The 18,666-nt window shown below is 37.4% G+C and overlaps 1 protein-coding gene across 1 annotated transcript in view; it reads left to right on the top strand.

Moving 5' to 3' along the window:
• The first annotated feature begins 237 nt into the window (after positions 1 to 237).
• LOC309798051 (uncharacterized protein) overlaps positions 238 to 18,666 on the top strand; it is a 35,437-nt gene continuing 17,008 nt past the window's right edge. The window contains exons 1-6 of the mRNA XM_082646382.1: positions 238 to 1,029; positions 1,140 to 1,194; positions 1,261 to 1,322; positions 1,457 to 1,573; positions 1,629 to 1,707; positions 1,768 to 2,017. Coding sequence (XP_082502508.1) covers positions 936 to 1,029; positions 1,140 to 1,194; positions 1,261 to 1,322; positions 1,457 to 1,573; positions 1,629 to 1,707; positions 1,768 to 2,017 — 657 coding nt within the window. The 5' untranslated portion in view covers positions 238 to 935. The remainder of the gene's footprint in view (positions 1,030 to 1,139; positions 1,195 to 1,260; positions 1,323 to 1,456; positions 1,574 to 1,628; positions 1,708 to 1,767; positions 2,018 to 18,666) is intronic.

Genomic DNA, 18,666 nt, shown 5'->3' with positions numbered 1-18,666 from the left:
AAAAAATTTAGATTTGGTTTCATTTTAATGGAATGTTTTGCTTCATTTGTAATAGATTTACATTACACTTGGAATGGTAGAGTAAAGTTGTTTTTATTGGTATGTAGATTTCCCAATTCCCTTACTATATTAATGAAGAAATTATAGTCTGTTATCGAAAATACAGTTTCGTTACGGAAGTGTTAATAATGATTACTGAACAAATTGCATAATATACTTAATTTTTCAAATAGTGGAATAACATTGAAGTTCGCAACTTATTTATTTTCATTTTCCAATAGAATATAGTGCTTGACAGTTGCAATAAGCCGGAACTCTTAACATTTTATAGTTCTCTCGCACAGTTCGACGAGATCTACAATATTTTTTTTAAATCGTCGCGCAATATCGAATAAATAAACTGTAGGAGACACTATTATTGACATTCATAATCATAATGAATGCTTTCCTAAGCACAAATCAACAATTAAGAAGCGGTGGAAACTGCCTGCTGGCGGTCATAGGGATTTTATAGTGACGTGTTGATTTCTATCCATTTCTAGCTGGTTATCATGTTTTTCATTTCACGAATAGATGTGTAAAAGATATGTACGTGTTGTTTTCTTGATTTCGCTGATATAAAAGTAAACCGTCATCTCAGTGGTCTCAAATGAGTTCTCTACCTCGTAAATATACTCGCGCTCAACTTGGTGCTCCTCGTAGGTTTTTTGGAATTCAAAAATTCATATTTATCATTTTGAAATTTCCATATCGATTACTCAGAAATAATATATCGATTTTCTTAATGGTTTCTCTATTGTGTTTGAGTTTTACTGTTCCGTTAATGTTAGTGGATTTTTAACGTTTAATCTGGATGACCGTTGCTAGAGTCAGTATGCATTCCAAATATATTTTTTTATTTGTTGTTCTCTTTAATACCTTCAGACACTTCCAAAATGTCTAGCATTGCGGATGATGAAGAGATAGTGGAAGACAGATTCGATGATCAGAGTTTCGACGATGCCCCGCTTTCAGATCGTGAATCAAACCGTGAGTTTGCACTAGAATTGTTGTATACTAATTAACGAGGTACTAGTAGAATTTCCTCTGCAATCTACCATGTCGTGATGTCATTGTGTAATACTTTTTTTTTAATTTAGTTGATGAAAAGGAATTGCATGAATATGACAATGTTCAACAATCCGTTGACGAAAGGTATGTGTTTTGCGCAACAGATTGTTTTTAGCTAAAACAACTTCGAATGTATAACCTATTTAACAGGATTCATTCTTTCCTTTCCACAATTCCGGAGGAATCGAAGATTGGAGACATGCCAAATAGTGGTTTGCGCTTTAGTTCTTAATCTTAATCAGTATTTGTTGTTTTGGTATATGAGACTTCTAATCTTAAGCTCCACTTTTTATTTTCAACCACACTCATGTCTTTACGCAGATGAAATAGGTTCCTATACTTTTACAATTAACCATTCTGTCATCAATAAGTCGACATCCGTCGAATAGCAATACCTTCAATAACGATGATTGTTCATCCTTTCGGGCGTTTTCTGTCAAAAGCAGCGAATTTATTTCAGACCGTTAGTTTTGTGTTATTAGTCATCCAATATAAAGAACTGATAAGTCTCACTTTAGAAAAACCAATTGACATCATTCAAAGAGAGCAGGAATCATTTCTTCGTGATCATGGCCGCTTCATTTTAAACGATCCAAGGTTTGCAAACTGTTCCAACAAGTCTATATCTATTTACCATTTTATTTCTCTGTATTGAAGGTTCAATCAGAGCAATTTCGAGAAGGAGAATAGTTGGGAGCCAAGCATTATTAATCATTCTTCGTGCGAAAAAACAAATAAGGCTAGATTTTCCCAAGGCCTTCCAGTGCCGGTATGTCTTTTAAAACTTTCTCAGTTATTCGTTTCATCAACTATATTACTGCAGGATAATGGTGATTGTTGCCTGAAATCTGACGGAACATGCTTGAATGCTGCTAATGAAGCACCTTCAGAAAGCAACAACGGCGCGGTTGGTATAATCACAAGTATTTCGTTCTATCATTATTAAACGATTGAATATCTTGTTCCAGGTTTCCGTTAGTACTAAAATGTTTTGTCAGAACATCGTAAACAAGGAAAACATAACGAGTGATGTTACCAATAAAGACTACGATCACATGCTATTAGACATGCAAAAAGTGATTAAGAACTTTCTTGGAACTGTTACTGTATGTTTTAAGCTTCCTGAGGCGTTCAAATTTCAGCTTAATTTGAGTCATAGTTGGAGTACTCCCAAGCGGATTCTGGATTCATCGTATGTTACCAACGAACCGACAAACCCTTCTCTTTCATCTTCAGGAGTCGTACAAACGAGCACTCCTATTTGTGTGTTACTGCATTTTCATATTAATTCTATAGCCATCCACTGCATATTCACTCTTTTACATATATATATATATATATATATATATATATATATACGTATGCACACGTACATACATGTGTATATACATATATATATGCATATATATACATATATGTGTATATATACATATATGTTTTTTAGCCTTAATAGCCAAAGCTACATCTCGACATCATGATCTTGCTAAAGAATTCCATGGTATATCTCTGATCCTGCCTGAAGGTAATTTACATGGAAAAATTGGCTTTAGTTCGGGTTCCTTTTATGTGTATAGAGTTGTTTTTTCTTTTTAGCTTCATCTACACTTGATGAGCACTCTGTTGCGGAAACCACGGGATCGCTTCATTTAAGTATAAGGACAATTCAAGAGGTTTTAAAGGAATACCTTTGATCCTAACGAAGAGTGTATCTTCGATAATCAAAAATTCTGAAACGAGTATTTATTGTCTTAACTTAAGCAAGAAGTATATTTAAAAGTGACTATTACACATAAGTTAGGTTAGTAAATTCTTGCGAAACATTGATAACCCTGGCATGAAAAACAGCATAGTTTTTCTCAGTTATTTATTCGTTAAAAAGAGATCGCGGTGTTTGAGTTCTTGGAAGAACGGTGGAATTATCTCTAATGTCGAATCTTTTAACCCGTTTATGAAAATGTTTCTTATTAGTCGGACACCTTTCCAGAATTAAAACGAAAAATTTTTCAGAAACAACCCTCTGGTGCTTCCACAGAATCGTTAATGAAGGTGTTGGAAGAGCATAGAAAAAGTCGAGTGAAGGCACGAAAAGCTCATAATCACCTTTTTGCGCCTCCGGTTTCATATATGTCAGTGCATATATCTTAATTAGTAAAAAAAGGTGCATTCACACTGCTCTATTTAAGTAAACCATCATTGCCGTGTACCTCGCGTAATCTCTCTTCCACTAAATCATGTAGCAGTGGTGGAATCATGGTAGGAGCTGTCTTTTATAGTTGCCGCAATAACATTGCGCAATATATTTGTAGTTTAGGCTGGATTCGCTGTGGCAGAAAATGCTTTGGTAGGTTAAGTTTCAAGTGTTTCTGTAAAGGCTGTCTTCCTGATTTATTTTCAAGGCTAACATATTCTGTTCAGGATAAAACTACAGATATGAATAAGACAATTGTTCCTGACAATGAAATGGTTTCAAAGGTTTCTGCCACATTGACGGTTGTTCTTTGACTTTATTTTGCTATCGTTCTATTTAGCATGATTCATTTTCCTTTCAGCTCTTTATTTTGCTCGCCCACCCACTACTTTTTTATTGCTCTTCTAAATATATTTAATCTATACAGCTTCCCGATGCAGACGTTATATCACGCGTCGCCTGAGAAGCTTATTTTGTACAAATTAAAGTTTGTAAAATTTTTTTGCAAACGGGTTAGTTCTTTTCGCGACGGAACTGTTCTAAGAAGAAGGAAACTAAGAGTACCAGCTTATTATTATGATTCCATATGTTTTATCATTGAAGACATTAGAGATACTCGACTCTATCGTAACAACTCGTATAACCTAAACGTTTTGCCATCAACTTTTGAACCTTTTGGTATACCATTTATATATATACTTGTGGAGTTTGTATATATGTATATATACATACAAACAAACATATATACAAACATATATACATATAACATTTATATATTTATAATATATATACATATATATAACCTCAGGAGGGGCTGGTGTAGAGCAGTGATTAGAGGTGAATTTGCAATATGCACTGTATCGAACAAAGGTTCGATCCCTTCATCTAAGGTCACCATGCCTTCATCTCTCCGTGGATGACGAGTTGGTTAAAACTTGTTTGGAAGGATAAAAGCACTAACTTGAAACATCATTGGGCCACCTTTGGCTAGTGTATAGGCCAAATACGCATTCAATCATTCCTATGATGGTTGATGGAATCGACCACATGCCACTTCCTTCATGGTCTAATCAAAACCGAATAGTTAATCCTTTACCTAAGGAGCTTCTACTCACCAATTTGAAAACTCTTTGAGCTTGTGCAATCTTTCCAGCGTCCTAGAGAGGTTTTCAAACAGGAAATTTTCTCTACTGAAGCAAAGTTAGCAATTCGCATATTGTTTAGAAGACATTTTAAAAGTCTCCAGTTCTACTTTCATTGTAAGCTAAGTAAGACAGATTTTCAAATTTATCTCTTGATGGGATTTGGGATTCAAGAGGATGGAATACATAAGCGAAGTTTGGAATTCCTCTTAATAGTGTTAACAGTTGTTATGTGAAGGCACAGTCTAATAAATATGTTCATCTCTTCAAAAGATGTTGGTACCCTCGATTCTGATTCGTCGCCTGCCCAAACCACTTTACTTTCACAACGAGATATTAGAAGTACTCCAAAAATTCTTAAAGTTCTGTTCATTCTCCCAGAAGCTGCAGTCCATTGCAAAATCTGTTCTCGATAATCCAAGTGTCGTGATGCATCATATTGCTCCACCACTGAAGTCATCTTTGTCCTTCTATGTACCTCTCTTTACTTTCTTCGCATATGAGAAACACTGGATGTTTCTGTGGCTTATGAATTGTATTTTTTACACTCGTTGAACAATTCGAAAAAGTTCAGTTCTCTTCGGCCGACATAACACAAGCGTTTATTTGAACATACAATTTAACATCCAGTTCAACTGTATCACCTGTATTCCCGTTGATCTTCGATTGAATCAAGCGGGCGCCAGTAATTCCTCCATCTGTCCCTGTCGCGTGCAAGAGTGGTCCAAAGGGTTCTGCTCGCTCTAGGGACACGTTGAGCATCATACCATTCGTTCAGCGTGTTTGTAAAGAACTCTGAAGAATCGGATCGGTGGTCTTCCTGTTGTGCGCTTGACATCCCGAGGAATCCAATCCGTGGCGGCTCTTGTCCATCGGTTGCCATTTCGTCGCATCACGTGCCCGGCCCACCTTATTTTTGACATTTTGGCGTAAAGGACGGCGTCTCTAATTTTCGATCGTTGACGTAGGTCCGAGCTTCGTATTCCCTCTCTCACTTGCGTGACACGCGACACTCCTAGCATCGCCCTTTCGCTGAGTGTTCTTTCATCCTGCCTACGTAGCGATCAGGTCTCTGATGCGTATGTTAATGCAGGAAGCATCGTTGATTCAAAAATGTGGGCACGGAGTCGAGTGTTCTTCATCCTCTTCACTACATCCTCGATGCTCTTAAAAGCTCCCTAAGCTGCTCTCTTCCTCCTGCTCAGCTATGGAGCTACGTCATTCATCATTTGAGTTCTCGAGTTCTTCTAGGTACACATAACTGTTGCATTCGGAGATATTTGTTCCGTTGAGCTTAAATGGGGCCTTTGAGACCGATCCGTTTTCATGAATACCGTTTTCGTCATGTATAGTCGAAGACCAATACTTCCACATACTCGGTCAATGTCGGCAAGCATTCGTTCCGCCTGACTGATGTTTGATGTTATAAGGACGATATCATCAGCAAAGCGAAGATGGTGTAGTTGCCGACCATCATTTTTTACTCTTTCATTGTCCCATTCCAATTTTCGCATAACGTCTTCGAGGCTCGATGTGAAAAGTTTTGGCGACATTGTGTCGCCTTGTCGAACACCCCTCTTTACGTTCATTTTAATTGCGTTGTAAAATGGCGATACGGTATTCTATTCGTGAAATTCTTCTATAGCTCACGAAGGAGTGGTGTTTGGGTAGCGACGCCCTGGTTTCCCAGAGCTTCTACAACCGCTTCTGTCTCAACGGAGTCAAAGGCTTTCCTCAAGTCGATGAAAGTGAGACAGAGCGGTCTTTTATACTCTCGTGATAGTTCGATGAGCCTCGTTATTGTGTGTATGTGGTCTATCGTACTGAATCCTTTTCGGAACCCTGCTTCCTCGCATGGCTGTACCTCGTCCAATGTTCTGTCCATCCTGTTGAGAATGACTCTAGTAAAGAGTTTATTTACGACGGACAGCAGGCAGATTGGGCGATAGTTGCCAATGTCGTGGAGGTCTCCCTTTTTGTACAACAACACGGTTTTGCTGGTCTTCCATTGTTTGGAACCTTGCATTCTGACAGGTAGCCTGTGAAGAGACGAGCCAGTGCATTTGCACACCCAAATCGGTTATGCAAAATCTTCGGTTTACTATGATGTGGTCTATTTCACTATGGTACTCTCCATTGGGGGATTCAAAGTCGAGCGTTGAGAGAGGGGCTTTTGGAACTGTGAGTTACCATGGATTGTCTTGGTCGTCATGATAAACTCGGATAGCCTCTCTCCCTGTTCGGTCCAATCTTAGCGTTGAAGTCGCCAATTATGACTTTGAAGGAGGTATGATCTTCTCTGTAGAACTTCTCCAAGTCCATATAAAACGCTTCGACCTCATCTTCGTCGTAGCTTGAGGTAGCTGCGTAGACGGCGTAGATAATTAGAGCCGGCATAGGCCCACATCTCTTCAACCTTAACCGTCCGATTCGGGTTGTTAGTTGTTTAAACGATTCGATGTTCATGGCCAAACTCGTGTTGACGAGGACACCAACGCCTCCAACTCCTCTATTGTCGCATGTTCCAAGGAAGAGTTCTTTTCCAGAATCATAAACGGCGTTAAAGGAATGATGTCTCCTCGTCTCAGCCAGTCCGATGTCGTCGTATCTGATCTTTCTGGCCTGCATCAGCAAGTCCTCAACAGCGGACTCAGATGCAAGCGATCTTGCGTTGTAGGTACAGATCGTCACCTTAGTCCTATCACATTTAGGTAGCCCAGATAGCCCTGAGATTGTAGCAGCCTCTCCGTACTCGTCCTACCCAACGCTGCCTTATCGGGGGCTCTTTCGTGGTCAGGGGAATGACTCTCATTTATTTTACCCTGTTTGGCATCTTTTGTACCCATGGGGTAGCTTGCCGGGCTCTAACCATGGGGGCTGAATATACTAATGAGTAGCTTGCCAGTCTTTCCCAGAGTTCATTGGAGTTGAGTGGACAGGACTCCTAACCGCCTCCCATGTACTTCCTAGTCACTTGCTTGCAGGCTTTTGGCCGAATTGACTTGTAGAATACAATTTGCACTGCCAGATCTGCGCAGCAGAAAAAGAGTGTTCATCCCTTTGATCCACCTGCTGCTCTGGGAAGCACAAGGTCGCTTTTGGTTCGCGTTTGACCCCCTATCCGCCACCTGGGGACGCGCCACGTAGCCTCACGACTAACCGGCTCGAGATCCATCAGTGAGGAAAAACCTCAGTGAGTGGAAATCCGTGGAACATCCAGTTATTACCAGCAATTGGTTGTTTTTCATTTGAAATCTCTTTTAAGAATCATAGTTGTAGTACTGAATTTATAAGAGGGTAGAGTTTTTGGCGTTGGTCAATAACTTTGGGATTTACAATCTATTACGCTGAGCCTCGAACAGGTAAAATATTTGCCCTATACGATCTTGCGTGGCCTACCGATGTTTCCAGGTAATGTTCTTTTTGGAACCACTTTCCTGATTCAAAGGATGGAGAGTTCGGTTTGTTTGGAGCGCGAGATCGAGCCAAGCCTCGTTTATTATAGGGTTCCTAGGCGATAAATACTTTTCTTTAAAGTGGATAGTTGTAAATGTTGTATAAAATTGGAGAAATATACTACATGTGTTGCAAAATCGACCGCCAAAGGCGACAGCAACGTATTTCAATAGAAACATGGAAAACTAAATAGATAAGCCAAATTGTAGAGCCGAATACACAAATAAGGGGCGGGCTATTGCGAAACTACAGTGAAAATCATGAGTCACATATTATTCGTTGCGTGAGAGATGAGAAATTATACGTTGTTCCATGGGCTTGACACAAAAATTTAGACGTTGTACACGTTGTCTTAGGTGGGTTAAAAAAGAGATTAGATCAAGACGAACTGGAAATATATCTGGCTAAAAATTCACCTCTCAAAATGCTTTACATGGTGAAGACTCTACTCCGAAGCGAATGGTACCGCCAACATTCATTTGAATATTATTTCCTTCTCGGTTTCTTTTTGATTTTCTTTTTTTATTTCCTAATGTATACATTTTAGAAAATGGATCATGGTGCTGCTTGTAATCAAGGGAAGGTTACATGCGAGGGAGAGGTGCGTTGTGAGGCGGTTTTTTTGCTTTTATGATTTTAATAGTTCCTCTTTCTCTTACAATATTCGTTCCTGGTGGTGATCCTTTTCGAGCATCGCGACGTTTGCGTGTGTTATTCTATAAAATACAAACGTACAAATCTTTTGAAGTTGCAACTACAACTGGGTGGCTTAAGCCACAATCATTATTGTCAGCCATCCCAATGTTCACCTTAAAGCTCTCTTGCATCTTATTCTGTCTCTCTGATATCTTTCTGGGCCATTTATAATGAATAGAAGAATGATTGTAAAGTTGCATTCAAACCCCGTATACAATCCATTTTCCATCCTTGGATTAGGGTTATAAGGCAACGAAAGCAATAAAGGGAAAGCTAGGCAAGTACGATCTAATTAGCAAGCACTCTATGTATAATAAGTAAACAATTAGTATTTGTGTATAAATTTTTGTGTTCGCTCTCATCAACTTCCGTGCTGTTGTTTGCTTGTTTATTAGCTATTCAAGCTGTTTTTCATACATTTTTGGTAATTGTACGCATATCTCTATGATGACACTTCACTCCGTTAGCTGCATAGTACTATATGTTGCGTCCTATTGCTGTTTGTGAGTAAATGTAAGCCAAAACCAACTATGTATTTTTTATGATCAAAGATATAATTCCTATATCTGTTGTGCTGGGATGGTTTGCACACAACATACATTAGTCATAATCATTCTTGATTCTGTGTATACTGGTTGATTCTATGATTGGGAAGAAGTGGTGAGACACTTCAGAGCTTGAAGAAGTAAGTCCACGTATACTCTTCAAAGGTCGGTAAGGCAACTAATAGGTTTGCTAAGTTCCCCAGAGAGCGGCTCGTAGCTGTTTTTGGTCGTTATTCACTTCTTTCGTATGCCCCATACAACCTAATGACGTGCGAGTGAATGAAGTTGACGAATATATCTTTAGTTGAGCTCTCGACCGCATTCCTCTGCAAGATCATCTAGCTCTTTATCTACAAACGCTATGGTTCCATGCTTTTCACAACTGACTTCTAATCCGACGTGGAGGTTTTTTTTTCACTTACCAATAAGAATTTTATGACAGCTTTATTTTCTGAAAATTGAGATTTAGGTCTGTGCTTTATATACCTCAACTCGAAGTAGCGTTCGGTTTCGTAGCTATTGGAGATACAGCTGTTTCGAACGTTGATGTTACCAATCGTACAGATACCTCTCTTCGAATAAGGGCGAAGCTCAGTCATTCTGGACCACCTTTTACTGTACACTAGTTATTTTCTAAAATCTTTCCTATCACTATTCAATGCTCTAATGAAGAACGACTATATTGGTTGCAGCTCTTGGACAGCCAAATCTTACTTCTGGATGCACGTCGTACTGTTCCGCTTCGAATTGAATTTTCCCCGTCTCAGATTGCTCGATTCTATACAAATCTTCTGATTGCGGTGGAGGGAGGAGGTGGACCTCAAATGAACTATAGGGTATTCTTTTTTTTCTTATAAGCTTTTATTTATAGATAATGTTTCATTGTTTCTTTTCTTTTCTTAAATCTTTGTTGTGTAACTTCAATGGTGTTAATTTCATTTTTATGGTTACTTTCAGCTGAAATAAACTCTTAATTTTTCTTTCTACTTTTTTAATACACTTCTACATAAAGTATTATTTCTTTTAAGATGCCGGTTCGAGGACTGGGTGGAGCTGCAGTTGTTACAGTGAAGGCCAGAGATGACCTACGTATTTCACGAAATGGAACTTATATCTTACAGTCTTGTCATGAATCAACTTTCTCATTTTCGTTGACAAACTCAGGAAACCGGTTTGTTACTAACAACCGTTGTTGATTCAGAAGCTATTGGAAGAGCATTGTATGTGATTATATCTTATATGATTCATTATAAAACTTGAACTTTTAGACGAGCGTTTTCCCGTGTAGTCGTTTTATGCACTACAGAATCTGGCGCTCTGGAACACATTCCTGCTGATATTCGTCCAGCTCCTGGAATTGTGATAGATCGTGGTGACTCTAAGGAAAGGATATTCACTGTTATTTATTTTGCTTACGTCTTGTTTTTATTTTCATTTAAATGTCCTCTGTAGTAACACATTTAGATATGTGGTCGTAAACAAAATTCACTTAAAACTTATAATTATGATTTTATCCTGAAGAAAAATTTATGGTAACGCTCATCTAACTTTTCAAAAAATTTTGACGCGCTTAATATCGCCTACAGTTATTTTAGCCTTTTTAAGCTGGTTTCCATACGTCTCCATTCTCCCATATCTTCAATGAACTCATTTGTCTCTACTGCGTCAACAGGAGTAAGCATTTTTGCATACCTGTATTTCTGTACTCCCTTTTGGTTTCGAAACTTATTAGATCCATTTAAAGTAGTTTTGTTGTAGCAACAGCGAACAGCTAGTGAGCTTCAAGTGATGGTATATTGGGGAGAAGAACGCACTCGTCAACGACTAAGATGGTTGATTTACTTTCTCCTCATTCTTCTCTTTTGAGACATGAATATGGTGTTTTCATATCCTTACGTTTCACTATTTTTTACTTTCTTAAAGGTATTTTTTATAGCTCACGAAGTTTTAGTTTCGAGAAATTGAAAGACATTTCACATCTGTGTGAAGGGATTCGTTTTACGGATGCTTTTCTTGGTGAAGAGTTATCATTCTGCCCTCCTGAAGACCATCCCATTACCAAAGAGGACGTGCGACTTTTCGATCAGAAGCTGAGGATGTCTACTATATATGTGAGTCGGTAATTTTTCGCAATGTCTGGTTTTCATAGCTGTATTATTTGTAGGTTTGCTCCCAGCTAGTTCGCCTAAGGCAATCATTGGCCTCGAGCTATTCAACATCGTTTGAGAGGAGCCTTCAACCAGAAGACACTTTTTGCGAGGAATCTACTTACAAAGTAGCTGTTCCTGACCAAACGCTGCAATAGATGGGATCAAATCTTATATTTAACTAGAGATTTCTAATTTCTTATTTCGATCTCTGGATCTCTTTCACGATGTATGGTTAGAGGGTGATATAAAAGCTGTGTTTTTGTGATACATTTCGTTCCAACGCTGGAAATGCGTTTAATGTAATGTCATATTTGAAAAAAGTGAATTCAAGAGGCAAATGATGCTCTCGACATACTCTTATGGTACTGAATACGGCCTGGATGTGGTCCATACAACAGGTTTCATGACGGAATCCTGATTGCTGTTGTTGTGACTCAAAGTTCACGATATGCAGAAGAGGGTAATCTTCGTGTAAAAATTGTAGAGAACACTCAACAAGCGTATCGGACAGTACTGATGAAGAATTCTTTTGCAACCTAAGGAGGAGGAGCGTGCGCGAGATCGACTATCTAGGATCCTTTCCTTTGAAAGTAAGACGTCATATGGCTTGTGGCTTTCAACAGAAAGAATTTTGTAATGATTTTATTTGGCAATCAATGACGGAGTCACTGACCTATCTGTGAATAAATGAATAAAGATAGGTTGAGTCTCATGTGTAGATGGAAACGAATAACGCAGAAAATTATAAAATAGTTCTACAATTCTCAATTGATCTCAAAAAGAATCCTGAATGGTTACAATACACTACTTTCGTGGAGTGTTGCTATAGTTGAAAGTGTTCAAATGGCATTTGCAATACACCTGATTTAAATACTAATGGTGCGCGTGTAGCGTAGTAGTTAGAGGTGGCCTGCAATACGCTTTCCAACAATCCTTGGTTCGATCCCGTACCCAGGCACACTAAACCTTCCATTCCGCTGGAATCGGTATATTGGTACCAGACTTGGTTGAGAGGATAAGCACACTGACGTGATAGATCGGTAGGCCACCGAAAGTCATTTTATTGGCAAATATATGCATTTATTAATCTCTACAATGCTTGATGAAGTCGAATGCATAGCGCGAGACTGATCAGCACTGATTGATTGTCCTTTATTTTTCAAATAATAACAAAAACCACAACAATCTATCGTACTTGGCAAGAAAACGGAAATATCGATGAAAAAAAAACATAAAAAAACCAAAGTGTGCATAGGATGAGACCGATGTCAAATAATATTGTGGTTTAATGAAACGAAGAAAAAACTCGAAAGAATCTAAAATGCCCAACCAATTTATGTGTGTAGGGTGGATACATATTAGAAAGGTATTTCTTCGCGATTCTTTTTATCCGTTTGCTAGCCTTAATAAAAGAACTAATTTACGTGGAAATTGTTTTGAAATTAGCAACATTGTCGCTTTTTAGATCCATGTTATATGGCTTTGGACAATTAGATCAAATTTGCCACACATTTTAAAAAGGGCAACCAGAAACAGTCAATTATTTTGTACAAAAATCCTCGACAAAATCTGGTACCTGTAACGCTGTAGATTCTCGACTAATAGATTTACGTAACCCTCACATACGAATCATTTCACATCGGATCTCTGGCTAACCGATTACCATTTTTTCGCAGGAATCTCGAAAGCTACTACTACTAAGAAGTCTTTAACAACTAGACCGCTGCTGAAAACGTTTTCAGGAAAATCGTCGATTTCAAGACGTCAAAATGCTATGCGAACAAAAGAAAAGTGTCTCGTTGGTAGAATTAGTAGATTCCAACTGTTCCTTTTTTCAGAGTAGCCATGTTGTGTTTGATCAGGATTATATCATTTTAAAAGTAAATTATGACCTTTATAAATAAATCGTCTACAATCCATCGTTATTTTATCACCTGAGATTGTTTTCATGAGAGCAGCGATTTGAATCTTCCGATTTGTTAACAGACGAACTGCTCGACAACAATGTTACAAACCAAATTCAAGGTTTAAGGGCTTCGTTGGTCTGGTGCCGCATTGAACCAGTAAGGTTATTATGTTGTTAAATGGTTAGGAAAGTGTAATCTTCTGGAATTTACTAAAGAGACATCTGGGTAAAAATATGAAGGATATTGATACTTATACTACTTCATAATTGAAAATTAAACAATTGTTGTTCAACCCTTAAGTAGTCGCCAGTTATGCGGATTTGAAGAAGCCAATTGGTCCTGAACAAGTCTGGTACCAATTCTCCGACCCGACTCCGGAGGGATGATAGGCTTAATGGTCCTCGTGTATGATCGAACCAATACCTTTCTTTTGCTGAACAGTATCACTTCTAATGTGTTATCAATTCCTAATTTTAATAGTACTCTATGAAATTTAATGAATAAATTGAATGGATTCTGCTGCCTAGAATATAGCTTTTCGGTTCGCTTCCTTAACACAAAAACGCCATGTGTACCAAAATCGGTATACACCCCTTGAAAGATTCCCAGAGGTTTTCTTACCGCACTTCTTGAAATCACTAGAAAAGAAAATTCGACGTAAATCGTATGTCCGGAATAGCTCTTCGAAAACTGTTCTCTCTCCTAATAATTTATAAAAACCTCCATTTAGAGCAGCTCAATTTGGGACAAGAGTGTATTGCTTTTTAAGAGAATATACACTACAGATTATGGCCAATGAGAAAACGCAGATATTCCCTTGTTTAGACATTGAGGTTCATTACCTTAGGACAGCTTTTCACTATGATGTAATAATAAATCAGTAATGATAAATGTTCTAACTTACTGTGTTTCTTTTCACGACAGTGAAATTATTGGAAATAATTTGGATACATAAGAGCATCATTGCAGTTCTTTGAGAATTCTTCTTCAGACTGTTCAGACATTAGGGGTGAGAAGATTTTCTGTTTGGAAACAATTATTAATTCTTATTACCACCAAATTTTATTGCTGGTTTAGACCCTTACTGTTCGAGAACATACATATATGCGATATTATAATACAGCCCATAAGATAGGTCCTTCTATGCAGTAAGTCCTCAGCCAAAGGAATACTTGTATACCAACACTATCGGTGTACAAATGCCTTCTCTTATTTAGAAATTCGTACATAAAGTACATCATTATGGAGTGCACTACATCTGCACTAAAATTCAGTACATCCTGAATAACTTGTGAATTCTGAAGAACTTGGTTTTGTTCTTGGATCTCTTATGTGAGATGTACTGGTAGAAAGCTGTCACAATGAATTGTCACATTGTCATACGTCAGCAAAATGGAGATTTGCCATCGGACATCCAAATCACTTTCTTGACATAAAAGGCCAATGAAACAATGAGATGGCATGATGAATGTTTTAAAGTGAAATAAGCTTAAAATGAAAAGTACACACACCTTAGAAAACTTACTAGTACTTTCCTACTTTGGTAGATCACTTTTTACAGATAAATAACTGGTGTTATTAAAAATTTTGCATCGTCCATGTAATGTATGTGTAAAACATGTAATGTATAATATTTTGTATTTGTATTACATTATTTTATTTATTTATATTTATTTATTATATTATTTTGCATTTGCCCTCAGGGCAGAGACGGTGATTGCATGATCTCAGGTACAGTGTACCTGATTTCTTGCAAAACTTGCGGAGACGAATATATTGGCGAAACGGAAGACCTCTTTGTGCCCGCATAGAAGAACACCTAGATGGAAAATTTAAAAGCAAAACGAGTACTCCACTAGGCACGCATAGGACACAAAGACACAACGGAGAGGATTTTGATGTTAAGGTTAATATTCTTGCGCAAGAAACTAGCATATCGACGCGCAGGGTTCTTGAGGAATTTTGGATTAACTTCAAAAACCCAAATATGAACCGCAAGGAAGAGTGCCTCCTAATCACACGTGATTTCGCACAATATATCAGATTGATCTTCTAGTCTGATAAAGGGGCACTCTAGAAGGAAGTATACCTCATTCCTCTTCCGCAGACACAACCTAGCGGTTGGTCGAAGGCAGAGAAGTGGTGAGTATTCGATGTTATTCACGCGGTTAGGACTTGGTTTTTGAGTTTCTCTGTTTGAGTTATTGACGTGTTTGGCTTGGTAGATCGCTGTCAGTCGACCTTTCCAGGCTCTGAAGAAGGCGACACGGCCGAAACGTCAGCCTCATAATAAACTTAACAACCTCGCGCTCGTTCAAAGAAGAAGAATCAAGAAGTATTAAACAATGCCGAGGTTAAAAGACAGTCGGTCTTGGAAATTGTGGAATTATAACTTTCTTACCTAAGCTTTATAACTTTAAGTGATATCAAGCTTCTTGCACAAATTTTTGGCTAGTAACAATAAGGATGATGCTCTTAGAAATGCATATTAGTTGACTCAGTCTTCCTCATTGATAATGATGTAAGGTGTGACACAGGCTGAAACTTATAGGAATGATAGAACAAAATTCTAATAAAGAATACTACCATGATATTCGTCCAAGCAGGCATTACGTTCATTTGGTGTGTTTCGGAAGTAAGCTCACAAGCAATGAGCATAAGTTTTTGCGGATTTTCCTCGCTAACGAGTATGTGGTCTTCGAACTTTCGGCAGATGAGTAATGTTATTGCTAACAAATATTTGAGAAACTCAGTTGAGAAAACACTACATATGTTATACTCTTTTCATAGTGTTTTGTATATATCACCTTTTTTACAGAATGGGTGAAATCTGATTTTTACAGGCACCAAGAGATCAGTATCGCCTCTTATAACTCAGCTCTGGCTTGCAGTTTTGTGGAAGCTCATCTGTGAAATAACGAGGAGAAATGTAACAAAAATATTTTTAAAAATTTAATCATATAGATAATGATGTATAATAATGCTAAAATTTGAAAGAGAAAACGTTCTTCCAAAAACTTGGAGTGAATACTTTTTAAATCATGAATTTACCTCAAACGAGTTCGAAATCATAGCACGATACCCAACGAAGCAAGCTTTACATCTACTGTTTAGTCTATAATTGAACAATTTATTTGATTGAAACAACTGCGCTAAAGCAACAAACAAACATAAACTAATAATTTACTATTTATCCCCGTCGAAGACGCTTCTATTCACGTAGACTTAGAGCCTGAGGAGTTTTGTTTCAATATTAATACACTTTATATCGATGGAACATTCTATCGATATGCTGTTTTTCAATACTTTATATTATTGTAGTATAATGAAGCCAAAGATTGTAGTGAATAACTTCTCACAGTTTCAAATTACTTTATTAATTACATTTCTGGTTGGTTTCATGCAAAAACATACAAGCGATATGACGGAATTAGTCGTCACAGCTGACACCACTTGCTCGCTAATTTCCGCTATTGCTGACAATGTGGCGCTGATCCAATGTTCAGTGTTCTCTTCTTTTTCCCATTATCTTTTCTTTGACCTTGATTCTGTAAATTGGTAAATATTGAACAAGGGAAGTAAAACTGAATCAAAGAACTAGAAAATGGATGTATTGCACTTATATCCTTAACCCCTCATGAGGTAAGGGTGTATTTTTTTTGCTAAAGTGATTGTAGTTGCTTAGTCAAGAACGGTAGAGATAAAAATCGATAGTATACCGTAATGCTTGCTGACTTTCTAAGATTATGTCGCCATCTGCATTTAAGAGCTCACCTTAACGATCTCACTCGGTCTATATGCGAACACATCGTCCGCTTCATTCTAAAATGAACTAGAATAATTTGAAAGCAGAGTGATTTGATAAAACTTGCATGTTAAACTGAAGCATAGCTGTCTTGAGTTAGAGATTAATGGAATTAGTGACTATGTGCAAATTTTTGTTAGCTGCATAGATAAAAAGAAAGATTGTGACCTTGTGATTGAGTATGAAAGTCGTTACATCATTTGCCACCATTGACACGAGTAATTACGAGATTTATTTGAATAAAATTCATCTATTCACATAGAAAAGGCTATGATGGAAGATTTAAAAAAATTGCTCGTCAAAACTTCAGAAGTCTACGAAAAAAAATCAAATTATGTACATATAAGCATCACAAGACAAGAAATGTTGGAGGAAAGTGATAGTAATAGCACGAAATGCTACAGAAATCTTAACGAAAAAAAAGGAAGTAAACAAAGAACACGATGAATGTTGGGTGATCAAAAATTGCATTTAAGAACTGTTTATGAAATGTGAAAATTAAACCATTGAAATAATAATGTCTTCATGCAGATTCTTCTACCTTGACTGGCTTCAAAAGCTTCTCCTTTGAAATGAATTTCCTCATATCTTTAGCCGACCAACGGTCTTTTCCTCGTGCCGTCAACGTTCTAAAAGAAATATGCTCTTCTTCCACGACTATCTTAAGACTTCGAAAATTATTTAAACAAGTAATTTTTCTGCTCAATTACTGAATAATAAAAATAGACTCCTATACAAGTTTTAAGCACTAGAAATGTAACATTTTTGTTTTGTCCTCAATGATTTACTTGTCGACCGGGATGAAAGCGCTCCTGATTGTCAAACTGTGATGTACAACAGAGTTTCTTCCGACAGATGATCGCCCAAATTGAAAACGAGTTTGAGATTTCCATCCAAAAACCAAGCTGTTATAAATTATTGAGAATAATAGCTATTTTCCTGTGAAGCATAGTCGTTAAGTTGTAAACCTTGAGAAATTCCTAATAATGTTATAACGGGAAAAGAAAGAGATCTCACTAAACCAGCAACATACTCTTTATGTGTAACGGCAATATGAGACAATAGGCTTACTCTTGAATGTGTTGCAGCATGGAAGTGCCGAACTTGTCCTCAGGAAACTAAATGCACGAGCAATTACAACTATCTCAGATTTTAGCCGCTTAAATTAGATCTTAGTAATATTTCACGATTACTATGTAGCTCATGCTACTCGTTCGCAAGAGTTGGATAAAAAGTAAAGAAAAATAGAAGTCCGGAAGTCGACATTTTTAGTCAAACTTACCTTTTCATAAGTTTAAATGCTTTTTCACTAAACAACGTCCATCGTTTTGGTAGTGTCGGATTTTTATGCTTCAACCATTGCTCCCATTCCCAGTACTCCTTACACATGATAGACGCTTTTTGCCATAGGAATCGTCCTCTCAAGCAGTAGTAAAAGATAACACCTGAAGTGGCATGAAAATCAGTATGCCTTGCCATAGTTAGTCATTAAATTCTATATATTGTTCTTTCATTTTACTAAATGCTTCCTGAACCTTCTTCAAAATACTTTGCAAGCTCTCATATAACTTCAATTGTATATATGTTCTCCATTTCAAAAACTTGTTTTAAAAGCTACACTTCAAGCATTGTTGTATTTTCTTATTGTGTTGTTAATTAGTGGTAAT

The sequence above is a fragment of the Mesoplodon mirus genome, assembly GCF_964341445.2.
Source record: "Mesoplodon mirus genome assembly, contig: HAP1_SCAFFOLD_1480, whole genome shotgun sequence".
Lineage (NCBI taxonomy): Eukaryota > Metazoa > Chordata > Mammalia > Artiodactyla > Ziphiidae > Mesoplodon > Mesoplodon mirus.
The sequence above is the reverse complement of the archived record's forward strand: the minus strand, read 5'-3'. Positions and strand labels throughout refer to the sequence as shown.